Below are 13076 nucleotides of genomic sequence, written 5' to 3' on the forward strand. Positions count from 1 at the left end.
GGCAGGGCGCGCTAGTAGAGATGGGATTTATGGCTCTTTGATGGGATCCGCATCTTTGTGATCCGTTCTTTGAAATGAGCCGTTCAAAAGACTGGCTCATTTGGCTCTTTTTAAATATTTATTCAGTTTTAAGAAGACAGCGTCTAAAGAAGCCAGATCCCTTTGAACTGTAAACTCAATGCTATCCCAGAAATCCTTCCTGTAATATGCAAATTTGGCCGCCTCTGATTGGACAGCGCGACGCATCAACAGGCAGAAAGTGTAAAAGTACAAAATGTGTTAAGTGAGCTGAAACAGTAAAGATCAGATTCAATGCAATATTTATCAATGAACAAGTTAAAGTTAATATAACAGTGTACTTTATATTATAATCAAGCATGTCAAGCCTACCGTCACTGTGAGTTGTAGACTAACTCAAGCAGTAGATCACTTCACTCATGGTTCTTTTGCTAGCACCGGTGCTTGGCTTAGGTTTCACTTTGCAGTGGCTGTGTCAAGACGTGTTATGCTTTACAATAAAAAAAACATTGGTACAAAGCAAGCCCATTCACTTTTTTATGCTGATAAGAGAATTACAATGGTTTCTCATGTGACAAAAATGTGCGATTAAATTGCGATTAATCGTGAGTTAACTATGACGGTCGCGACATTAATCGCGATTAAATATTTTAATCGCTTGACAGCACTAATATATATATATATATATATATATCTCATATCGTTTTTTCATGAAAGTATTAACCTGAACGTCTGCAAATAGACAACTGGAAGTTAAATCCTCATTTTTGCTAGTGGTACCTGTCCTTAAGAGAATAAATAAATAAATAAATAAATAAAGTGAAAATTAGAATTGCTCCATTTCCATCAGCTAATATTATGTGAATATGGTGATGTGGGCCCAAAACAATTTGCCCTGAACATACATAGCACCCACCACACATTCTAACCCACATTGTGCAGTACTAATGGTCAAAGGTCCTCCCCCCCCCCTTTGTATGCCCAACGCTTCCATTAAAATGTCCTTATATGCAAAATACAAGCAAACAGGAACCTCACTAGTGGTGGTTCTCACCTGGATGTGGATGTTGGTGCAATCAGTAAGGGCGGTTGGCATCTTTTGGCCGCTTCAGCTGGACTTTGAGCCTCTTCATGCCAATCTGAAAACCATTCATTGCCTGAATGGCAGCCTGAGCGCTGGATGGGTTATCGAAGCTCACAAAACCTGAATAGAGACACAAAGAAAGAAAAAAAATCAATACTGGGAACATACAATTTAAAACTTAACCTATATTTACCTTTGGTACAAAAGAAAGTGGTGGATTGAACATACTTGGGTATGTTCGTCATTCTTATATTATTGATAACATTCCCACAGCACTGTTTGGTTCTCAAATGGTCAGAAGGTTGATATTGATTAATGTTCAATAACAGCTGTGAGTGTTGTAGTATTCAAGACCACTGTCTGAAGGAATCAAACACATTTTTACTCGGGCTTGTCTCATGTCTCAGTCTCAGACATGGAGAACTCGAGATTTTATTTCAAATCTGGTCAAGACCACAACTGTGGGAATTTCGTGAAATTGCCCGTGCATTGTCTGCTGTAGTAGTTAGCGCTGTCGCCTCACAGCAAGAAGGTTCTGGATTTGAGCCCAGTGGCCGATAGGGGCCATTCTGTGTGGAGTTTGCATGTTCTCTCCGTGTCTGCATGGGTTTCCTCCAGGTGCTCCAGTTTCCCCCACAGTCCAAATACATGCAGGTTAGGTTAATTAGTGGCTCTAAATTGACCGCGAGTGTGAATGGTTGTTTGTCTCTATGTGTCAGCACTGCAATGATCTAGCGACTTGTCCAGGGTGTACCCCACCTCTTGCCCATAGTCAGCTGGGATAAGCTCCAGCTTGCCTGCAACCCTGCACAGGATAAGCAGTTATGGATAATGGATGGATGGATTGTCTGACTGATTTGTTAACATTGTTAATGTGATTGGACGTAAAATTTCCTGCTTCAAATGCAACCAATAACATGACTCATTGCTAATTTTAAAATTTTCTTCCTGTTAACGGCCATCATCCCTCCCCCATCCCTTTCACATGGACTCATCTGGTTCTAGTCTTGACTCGTCTCGCCCTGCCTTGGTCTTGGTCTTGACTTGGTCTCAACCCCTCAAAGTCTTGGTCTTGTCTCAGTCTTGATGCACTCTGGTCTCGGTTTAGGTAGTCTTGACTACAGCAGTAACAGCTGCTCTGATAATAGCCTGAGCAGCAAGACAGATCACATGTTTGTATAACTGTATAAATACACTTGTTCTAATGCTTCATTGTTTCTAATAGTAACATCTCATTCTTGACTTGTATGGTGGACGTGCCACGTAATCTCATAATAAATGGAATAAAAACACTTTTTTAATAAGAAAAAAGAAAAAAGAGAAAAATACAAAAAAGAATAATTGTTTATATATAAATAAAATATGTCAGTCCACCAGATTTTCATACCAGATGCTCAGATTATGGATTTTGAGTTATACCCGCTGCATTACACTACCAAGCCTCCATATGCAGGAAATACAAACCAAAGTGAAATTGGACCAAGGGAAGTTACTGTAAATCTGACATGAACTCATGTGCATGCAACCCAAAATGGTCCATTTTCCAGGCACTGACTACAGATGATATCTTGTGAATCCATCACGAGACAATCTCGACTGTAGATTATTAGTGAATTTCCAATTTGTTGAGCATCAAATCCCTGCGGGAGCCCTCCCAAAGGGATCAATAAAGTTTTATCTAATCTAATCTAATCTAATCTAATCTAATCTAATCTAATCTAATCTAATCTAATCTAATCTAATCTAACAGACCACAAAATGCTGCTCAGAAGGTCAAGAAAACACGTGGTGAACTGTTAGCATCACCAAATGAATGTTGTGCAAAAACTTCGCTTGCACAATTGACGCATTTTCACTCCAAATCAAAATGCCATTCCATGACTTTCATGGTAGAAAGAAGATCTATACTTGTTTCAGTCGTGGATGATGTTAAAAGTGGTAAATGTATCCCGTAGGGGTGCTATTGAGGTGATTATTCGTTGATAGTTACTGGATCAGCCAGCAAAAATGGTACAAAATATTGTGCGCTTTTCAACACCATTTCTACGCATTCTGTAAACAGAACATCTGGTACAAAAATCCCGTGACGTGACACATATTCAAGTAATACATATAATAAAATTATATTATTTAAAAAGAAAAAAAAAAGTATAATTATATGTACAGTATGGTGAAATCTTCTGTAAGCAGCTGATGACAGAGTATTTTTGGAAGGAGTCTCCAGTGTCAGAACTTTGTAAAAGTCAGAGATAAAGCTGTGCTGATAAATATTCCAACATGGGATGTCTTCAGGACAGAAGCTTTAGTGGAGCGGATAGCTGGTAAAATATTTCACTTGGTGAGCAAAGCACCAAATTTTGCATGAAACTTTGTCTGCATGTACCTGACCAAAAATCATCATTGGCCACTCAAGTTTCCACCATTTTCAAGATGGCTGCCATGATTTTCAAAATGGTGTAATAAACGCAGTAATAAGGAAAATGACTTGTCACTATCAATAACTGAAGGCCGAGGGATTATCCTTTTACCACCTACAGCTATAACACTTTAACATATGGGATACAACTAGGTTCGAAGATGGAATTCCTACACCTAGCCCGATCGTTCATCCAGTGCAATTTAACTCCCGTGCGATCTGTACACCATTCAAGGGACTTTTAGCCCCGTCCCTCTTGGCTCGGCTCTCCTGCATTGGCACACTCCGTCAATTCGGATACGACATCACGACTTGTATATACGGGGCGGATCGTAATGTATTTGGGAGACTTTGTATCAATAATGAACAAAGCTTACACTGAACCCCATGCCGAGTTTAACGGCAGTAAATTGCACCATTGTGCCCTGGTAGTGTTTGCAATTTACTCTTTTGAAAATATAAAACAACAGTTTCTTAGTTGCCCTTTTGAATCAAACTTTTATCATGCTCCTGGACAGTTTTGATCCAGGTTGAATTATTTTGAAAGAATAGTCATTATAACTTCACTCACATAATAACCAAAGCCTTCTACATTAAAATTGTGAAAATCCGGCCAAAAAAACGACCACGATAAAGATATATGTCCATATTTCGGAAATTTGGTTGTTGAAAATGACGCCATTTTGAAAACGGCGGCGGCCATCTTTAAAATGGCGGAAATCGTGATGGCCAACGATTGTTTTGGAAACAGTATGGTTTGATCTACATGTGTGCCAATTTTCATGCTTTGCTCACCAAGTGAAATATTCTGGTGAAAATTTCATGTTAGCCGCTACACTACTTTTGTGCTTTGCAGTTTCTCCGTCTTATTAACGACAAGATAAAGTAACAGAAAGGCTCTTTAGATCTTCTGTAATGTAAGTGATCACTTGTTTTGCAGATGTTTCAGAACACTTAGTGCAAACAGAAACATAAATGATACGACATGGTGTTATTTAGTAAATAAATAATAATTCTAGTTGTTGGTTAATTACTGTGGTACTGTATCAGGAATAAAACACTATGGGACACGCTGAACACTAATCAGCTTCACAGGAATCAGTGATGATGTTTTACTCCTTAAAAACATCATCAAGCCAGAGTGCACTACAACGCATATTTGGAAAGGTATAAATGAATGCCGGGGGATTTCAGGTAATTGAACGTTTTACAATTTCACTCTACACTTAAAGGTAGACTACTTTTCAGATTTTTTCAAGTGTAGGTCATAAAAAGAATTTTCCCTGACACCCAATTATTTTTGTTTAGTGGACTGAAAGCTACTGAATTCGAATCACAGACTTTCAATCTTATTATTATTATTTTTTAATACAACAGTTAATGAATTTAGGGTCATGTGGCTCTAAATTCTCCACTGTTTTTTCCTTCTTCACCATGACCCAATACAAGATACTACTGTATTGTCATGCATCACGTGGTGGGCTTTCCCCGTTCGCGCAAGGCATTGTGGGATACAAGTTTGAAACAGGAGAGAAAAATGGAGGACGTGAGTGTGCGAATGAAATGTGAAAAACTGACTACAGTAATGGAAAGCGAGAAGAAAAGATGTTATGTTATGAAGGAAAGGAAACGCAGGACCAAACTAATAAATATCGGCGGTCAGCGAGCACCTCGGTGTGATCAGCTGTTCGTTTAGCGGCGGAATGATGGAACTGTCAGTGCACGATCAAAGGTAAACCTGTAGATGCCAGCTGCTGTAAAACCCAAAAGAAGAAGAAAAAAAAGAGGAAGAAGATAAACCTGCGCATGCGCACGTGGACTTCCTCTGTCTGCTTGACTGCACAAAGCGAGTGATTTCATACACATTATTTGCTCAGGAATCCCCTCAAATTAAATAATTTCACAGCCACAGAATGGTCTTTATTTTTTTTTTGAGATAGTGCAGAAATACACACACACACACACACACACACACACACGGCTTTAACTCCCTATTGCAAATACTGTTGTAAAACCCACACTGTGTATAATAAATCATCTCCAATAAAGGCAGTAAGTAATCGAGAGAGGACTGGCATGCTAAGGTTCAGTTTTGTTGGTTTGGTCTGTCTGAGTTTCCGTAGCAGCTCTGCTCCTGTTAACATTCTCGTTACAAGTGCTCTAACTTATCACAGACGTGTCAAGGCAAAATGATCCTGCGGCTCTCCTGCCCTTTTCTTATCGCCCTCTTCGCTGGTTGACTGGCCAAATTTGCTGCCCGCCAGCTGATTCAATCACCTGGCTACAGCTCCGATTTAATTTCGTGGGTGAGGCCATGCTTTTGTCAGGCCAGCCAGAGATAAGAGCACAGCTTTTACAAACCTTTTAAAAGAGCCGAGCCTGTCAGACAACTTCTATCCACCTTCATAAATCTCCCTCTCTCCTGTCACACCAATCCAGCCCCATCCCTGCCAGCAGCTGGCAGAGATTGAGGTGACAAAGCTAAAGAGAAGACGACTGGATGGAAGAGTGGTAAATCATACAGCTCTTGAGCAAAGTAAATCAGTCAGTGCTGAACTTTCTGCCATGTTTTATAGGAAGCTGTGCACTTTACAAGGGCTGCTTCCTTCGAGGCAAGATATTAAAGATTCTTTAAACGAGCAGGCGAAGTTGAAACGGTGGAGGAGGGCTCCATCGATTTTTGTCTATCCATTTTTTTTTCGATAGTAGGCTTGGAAATTTTAAAACCTATTCAGCCCTTGAGATCTTTTAAAATATACCACAGGCTGAGTGGATTAAAAAAATAATAATAATACTCAAATCTAAAAGCACATCTCAGTTGTTTTCTTTTCTTTCTTTTTTTTTAACAGGCACAGTGATGCATATACGTATATCCAGTACTGTGCAAAAGTCTTAGACACCCTATTTTTTTTCCTAGAAACTTTATCGATTTCTATTTTATGACCTCTACATTATCGAGTCAGTACAAAATCATTTTAGAGTTCCAAACGTTCGGGTTTTTTTTTCCAGCACAAAATTAAATGTTACAGAAAAAAAAAAAAGTTTGTAATATGTCTGAGCAGCATCTATATACAGTAATAAGCAGCAAAGTTTGTTCGTCTTGAGCTAACGTCGCCGTTTCTCTACGGATCTTTACCAAATTTGGCAAGTAGGTCAGGGGATGACCCGGAATTTTGCAGATATAAACAAAATTCATATCTGGGCCCCAGGGAGGTCCCTGGGGGGCACAATATCCACCCACCCACTCCCTCAATGCCTTTCATGTTACATTTATCAACACAAACTCTCGACAGATCTTCACGAAACTTGGCACGTAGGTACAGGAGATAGCCACAATTTGGCAGAACTCAGAAATTCCATATTTGGGCCCCAGAGAGTCTCTGGTGGGCTCCTAGGTGGTGGATGTTTGGATTTTTGTTTGTCTTGGGTTAACATCATTTCTCGACGGATCTTCAACAAATTTCACATGGAGGTTTGGGGGCAACCCAGAATTTTGCAAAACCCAGGCAACCTGCTAGTATTACATAAAAGAGCACTTTTCAGATTAAAAAAGAAAACATAATAAAGCCGACTGGGTTTTGGTGCAAAAGATTAAGAAGCAAGTGTGACAGTCAAAGTGTCCAGAAGAACTGTGGCTGGTTCTGCAAGATGCTCAGTAAAACCTACAGCTCATTTCCTTGTAAAACTGCACTCATTGGACCTGAGACTAAGCAAAAGGTTGTCTTACACCGAATATCGACTCTGTTTCGTTTATTATGGCTTACTGCTTACTGTTTATATATTTTTTTAATGTTGGAACATTTCATTTCATTTCATTATTTTTAAAACATTCTTTTTTTATTTATCTACAGCATTTCTTTACATGTGCCCATGCCTTTTGCACAGTACTGTACGTGTGTGTATTTTTGTGTAGCTCTGTGTAGCTGAGTGATTCTCTCAGACCCCTGAAAATCCATTTTCTTTTTTGGCTAATACTGCTCAAAAAGCCAGGCTTTCATCTGTGTTAAATGTCAATATTGAGCGAGTAATCACTGTGGATTAAAAGAACACAATGCCCCAAATGATTCGGCAGGTGCCTCAGTCCGCTTACTGAGGAGATGCTTTTTTAGGGCTCGCATCCATGCCTTAAAGCTGTGAATATTAAATCCAGGCAGCCAAAGAAGAATCAGCATCACCGACTTCCTTCTGCTATTCATATCCCTCCCCCCTGACATATAATTTGATTCTGAAGAGGGGTCAATATTTCATAGCTTACTTTAATATTAAAAATTGAAAAAAAAGAATAATAAAATACCTGAGCTTTCCTGTGTATTCATTTATATGAGTAAGAGCAATTCAAAGCTAAATGAAGAGCTATATATTTGCATTAATCTCTCACAAGTAGATTTGTTTCATATTCAATAGACTGGCTTTGTGTGTCTCAATCAGAGCACAAAGAAGCTGCAGGACACAGAGAAATTTAATTTCACAGCATCTTGATCTAATTTGTAAGTAGCTCTGGAAAACACATCGAATCTAGGACCAACACACACACACGCACACTAAATAAATAAATAAATAAATAAAATATACTGTATAAGAAAATCTTGCTTCATTGTTTATATGGACAGAAGTGATGATAAAACTCAGTTTCAAGAAGTAATGCGCTGATGAGTCTTAATTTTAAAATAAATAAATTAATAAATACGTACAGGATTTATTTAGCAGACTGCGTATACACCAAGGAATACCATGCATAACTCAGCTATGAAATGCAAAAAGCACACGGAAGCATATTGTGCTCTGAATACCAAGTCTAGTACTTATAGGAACGAAAGGCAAGTAGATATTCTTTCTCAAGGCTGCGTATCTAGAAAGAAAGTTAGCAGTCGGTGAGTATCAGAGAAGATGACTTGCAGCACTTGCTTCTTCTGTGCTTTAATATCCCATAAACCTTCACTGATGAGCAGCATCCAGGGGAACTGCTCACTCAAATGTGACGCCACTTTTCCAACGTTAATTGCAAATTGATTAGCAGAGACATGGGAAATAAAGAGAGGAGGAAAAAAAAACTAATCACGGCAAGGGAAGCGGGGCATGAGAAGATTTCTAAAAGGATCGTGCCAAATGACAAGACTTTTATCTCCTCACGGCTGGTTGTCATCATTTTTTTTTTTTGATGAGTGTTGTGGGTACTCACCGAAACACTTGCTCTGATTGGTGGCTCGGTCCACGAAGACTTTGGCAGAGATGACGTTGCCAAAGGGCAGAAACATCTGCATGAGCTCGGCATCCCCAAACTCCTGCGGCAGGTGGTAGATAAACAGGTTACAGCCTTCAGGTCCTGCACAGACAGACACACAAAAAGGAGATGCAAAAAAAATCCCCCAAAAACCAAAAACAGACTTAGGACATGAAAAACAACAGACAAACACAAGAGAATATTTAAATAGAAATCCTTTTGAGAAATAAGACTTAAGAGGAAGCCTGTGAAAATGGGAACAATTACAAGAGATATGTGCTGTGGTTTTTTGTCTTTATAGTCTCAGGAAATCCTGTATATAAACTCATTAACATGATAGTTGTAAACAGGCTTGTAGTACTTGAATCCGACTCTTGCCCTAATTTTAAGGACTCATGACTCGAATTGGGGCGGCATGGTGGTGTAGTGGTTAGCGCTGTCGCCTCACAGCAAGAAGGTCCGGGTTCGAGCCCCGTGGCCGGCGAGGGCCTTTCTGTGCGGAGTTTGCATGTTGTCCGCGTGGGTTTCCTCCGGGTGCTCCAGTTTCCCCCACAGTCCAAAGACATGCAGGTTAGGTTAACTGGTGACTCTAAATTGACCGTAGGTGTGAGTGTGAATGGTTGTCTGTGTCTATGCGTCAGCCCTGTGATGACCTGGCGACTTGTCCAGGGTGTACCCCGCCTTTTGCCCGTAGTCAGCTGGGATAGGCTCCAGCTTGCCTGCGACCCTGTAGAACAGGATAAAGCGGCTACAGATAATGAGATGAGATGACTTGAATTGGACTTGCACACTAATGACTCGGACTTGGACTCGTGCATTAACTGCAATCGGACTCGTAAATTGCGGACGAGGACTCGGATTTTTTCTTTATTTTTTGTAATATGCCATGATAATTTGGCATAAGATATTTATATCTACATTAATTTTGTACTAATTTCATGCAAGATTGTCACACCTGTGCATCAGACAGACTTTCGGGCGCACTCCGGACAGCGCGCACACCAAGTGGACTCAAGCATGCGAGCCATAAACAACTCACTCCTGCACAGGATTAAAGTGCAATCAGAGCGCCTATGTAAAAACTGTGAAAACACATTTACTTTGCGAAGTATTGAGTTGTGTTGCTGACACATTACCAAGCCTTATTTCCTTGTTTGGTTTCCTGATCCCTGATTTCCTGTTTCTCATCTTTGATTCTGCCGAGTCTATGATAGCCTGTTTGTGTGTCACTCGACCTATTGCCAGTTTCATTGTTTTACGATTTTGCCTGCTGTTCTGGATTGTTTACCGTCTTCACTTGTATTAATAAACACACCTTCTGCACTTACATCCGTCTCCCAACCATCTCTGACAGAATACTTTGCACTCCCTGATAAAGAGAATGCACATTCACCTGTTCATACGTCATGTTCAGGAACAAACGAATGTTAATGGCGCTAAAACACGCACCGTCAAATGGTGTGGTTGGAATCTGGTTCTCGGACTCGACTCAGATCAATCGTGGACTCGGCTCGGACTCGACTCAAAATTTTTTTAATGACTTGGACTTGACTCAGACTTGAACACTGGGGACTCGAGACTAGACTTGGACTACGACACTGGTTGATAATTGAAACATTGGAGCCATGGCCTGAAGGTTAGAGAAGCAGCCTTGGGCCCAAAGGGTTGCTGGTTTGATTCCTCGGACTGGCAGGAAAAATGTGAGGAGAGTCAAGTGAATGAACAGCACTTTCCCTTCCCTCAGTATCATGGCTGAAGTGCCCTTGAGCAAGGCACCAAACCCCCAACTGCTCCCTGCGCTTACTCTGCAGCATAGCTGCCCACTGCTCTGTGTGTGTGTGTGTGTGCGCTCATTGCGCACTTGTGTTCACTGCTTCAGATGGGTTAAATGCAGAGGAGGAATTTCACTGTGCTTGAGTTTACATGTGGTAAAAATAAAGGCTTCTTCTTCTAAAATTCATAATTGCACATTTCTGAGAAATGCTCTCAAGATAGATTATGTTAATGTTAACAATATTGACAAAAAATGTATGAATATGGCATTCTCTCAAATCCTGTTAGGTTAGCTGATGTTAGCTATGTAATAAACATTCATGAACATGACTTCCTGTCAGAAATCCCTGCAAGTCAGCTTATGTCCAAGCTGTCTAATGCTAAAAGTGAACATTTAAAACATTTAGATATATGGTTTAAAAATCCTGCTTAAAAATATTAGCTAGTCATCTAACATTAGCAGTGAAAAGGTTAAACAACTGTTAATAAGACTGAGAAATCCTCTCAGGCTAACACTTCAATTATTTCGCGAACATTAACAGGAAGGAGGCGGCACGGTGGTGTAGTGGTTAGCGCTGTCGCCTCACAGCAAGAAGGTCCGGGTTCGAGCCCCGCGGCCGGCGAGGGCCTTTCTGTGTGGAGTTTGCATGTATTCCCCGTGTCCGCATGGGTTTCCTCCGGGTGCTCCGGTTTCCCCCACAGTCCAAAGACATGCAGGTTAGGTTAACTGGTGACTCTAAATTGACCGTAGGTGTGAGTGTGAATGGTTGTCTGTGTCTATGTGTCAGCCCTGTGATGACCTGGTGACTTGTCCAGGGTGTACCCCGCCTTTTGCCCGTAATCAGCTGGGATAGGCTCCAGCTTGCCTGCGACCCTGTAGAACAGGATAAAGCGGCTAGAGATAATGAGATGAGATGAGATTAACAGGAAGGATTGAATGCATTTATGAATATAACTTTCTCTCAGAAATCCAATGAGTTTAGCTGTCTAAAAGTTGAAAATTAACCCTCTGGTGTCTGAGGGCATTTTCTGGCACTCTAATGATTTTGCCATACTCTGATTTTGTTGTCAATTTCAACAAATCTAAGAAGTATTTTCAAAGTCATATGACTTTTTTGTATTCAGCACAAGTTCAGCTACAATAATATATATTATGTAGGTCATGATTGTACTTTAAAAAAAAACAGATAAAAGAAGATGTTGTAAAAAGCAGTTTTACAGTGGTACTTGAAAGTTTGTGAACCCTTTAGAATTTTCTATATTCCTGCATAAATATGACCTAAAACATCATCGCACAAACATCACACAAGTCCTAAAAGTAGATAAAGAGAACCTAGTTAAACAAACAAAAGAAAAATATTATACTTGGTCATTTATTTATTGAGGGCGGCACGGTGGTGTAGTGGTTAGCGCTGTCGCCTCACAGCAAGAAGGTCCTGGGTTCGAGCCCCGTGGCCGGCGAGGGCCTTTCTGTGCGGAGTTTGCATGTTCTCCCCGTGTCCGCGTGGGTTTCCTCCGGGTGCTCCGGTTTCCCCCACAGTCCAAAGACATGCAGGTTAGGTTAACCGGTGACTCTAAATTGACCGTAGGTGTGAATGTGAGTGTGAATGGTTGTCTGTGTCTATGTGTCAGCCCTGTGATGACCTGGCGACTTGTCCAGGGTGTACCCCGCCTTTCGCCCGTAGTCAGCTGGGATAGGCTCCAGCTTGCCTGCGACCCTGTAGAAGGATAAAGCGGCTAGAGATAATGAGATGAGGAATGAGATTTATTTATTGAGGAAAATGATCCAATATTACATATCTGTGAGTGGCAAAAGTATATGAACCTTTGCTTTCAATATCTGGTGTGACCCCCTGCAACTAAACGTTTCCGGTAACTGTTGATCAGTCCTGCACACCGGCTTGGAGGAATTTTAGCCCATTCCTCCATACAGAACAGCTTCAAAGCTGGGATGTTGGTGGGTTTCCTCACATGAACTGCTCGCTTCCAAAACATTAACTTTATTCTTCTTTAACCATTCTTTGGTAGAATGACTTGTGTGTTTAGGGTCATTGTCTTGCTGCATGATCCACCTTCTCTTGAGATTCAGTTCATGGACAGATGTCTTGAGATTTTCCTTTAGAATTTGCTGGTATAATTCAGAATTCATTGTTCCATCAATGATGGCAAGCCCTCCTGGCGCAGATGCAGTAAAACAGGCCCAAACCATGATACTACCACCACCATGTTTCACAGATGGGATAAGGTTCTTATGCTGGAATGCAGTGTTTTCCTTTCTCCAAACATAATGCTTCTCATTGAAACCAAAAAGTTCTATTTTGGACTCATCCATCCACAAAACATTTTTCCAGTAGCCTTCTGGCTTGTCCACATGATCTTTAGCAAACTGCAGACGAGCAGCAATGTTCTTTTTGGAGAGCAGTGGCTTTCTCCTTGCAACCCTGCCATGCATACCATTGTTGTTCAGTGTTCTCCTGATGGTGGACTCATGAACATTAACATTAGCCAATGTGAGAGAGGCCTGCAGTTGCTTAGAAGTTACCCTGGGGTTCTTTGTGACCTTG

General features: G+C 40.8%; 1 protein-coding gene across 21 annotated transcripts in view; it reads right to left on the reverse strand.

Annotated features, from left to right (window-relative positions):
- Positions 1-1094: 1094 nt before the first annotated feature.
- Positions 1095-13076, reverse strand: part of celf6 (CUGBP Elav-like family member 6) — a 436542-nt gene continuing 424560 nt past the window's right edge. For 9 of the 21 annotated variants that reach the window (XM_060923308.1, XM_060923302.1, XM_060923296.1 and 6 more), the window contains 2 exons: positions 8698-8841; positions 1095-1222 (listed from right to left, as the gene is read on the reverse strand). In XM_060923308.1, coding sequence (XP_060779291.1) covers positions 1095-1222; positions 8698-8841 — 272 coding nt within the window. The remainder of the gene's footprint in view (positions 1223-8697; positions 8842-13076) is intronic. The other 12 variants (XM_060923301.1, XM_060923306.1, XM_060923304.1 and 9 more) reach the window with 2 other exon arrangements.

This window comes from Neoarius graeffei, chromosome 6 (assembly GCF_027579695.1).
Source record: "Neoarius graeffei isolate fNeoGra1 chromosome 6, fNeoGra1.pri, whole genome shotgun sequence".
NCBI lineage: Eukaryota > Metazoa > Chordata > Actinopteri > Siluriformes > Ariidae > Neoarius > Neoarius graeffei.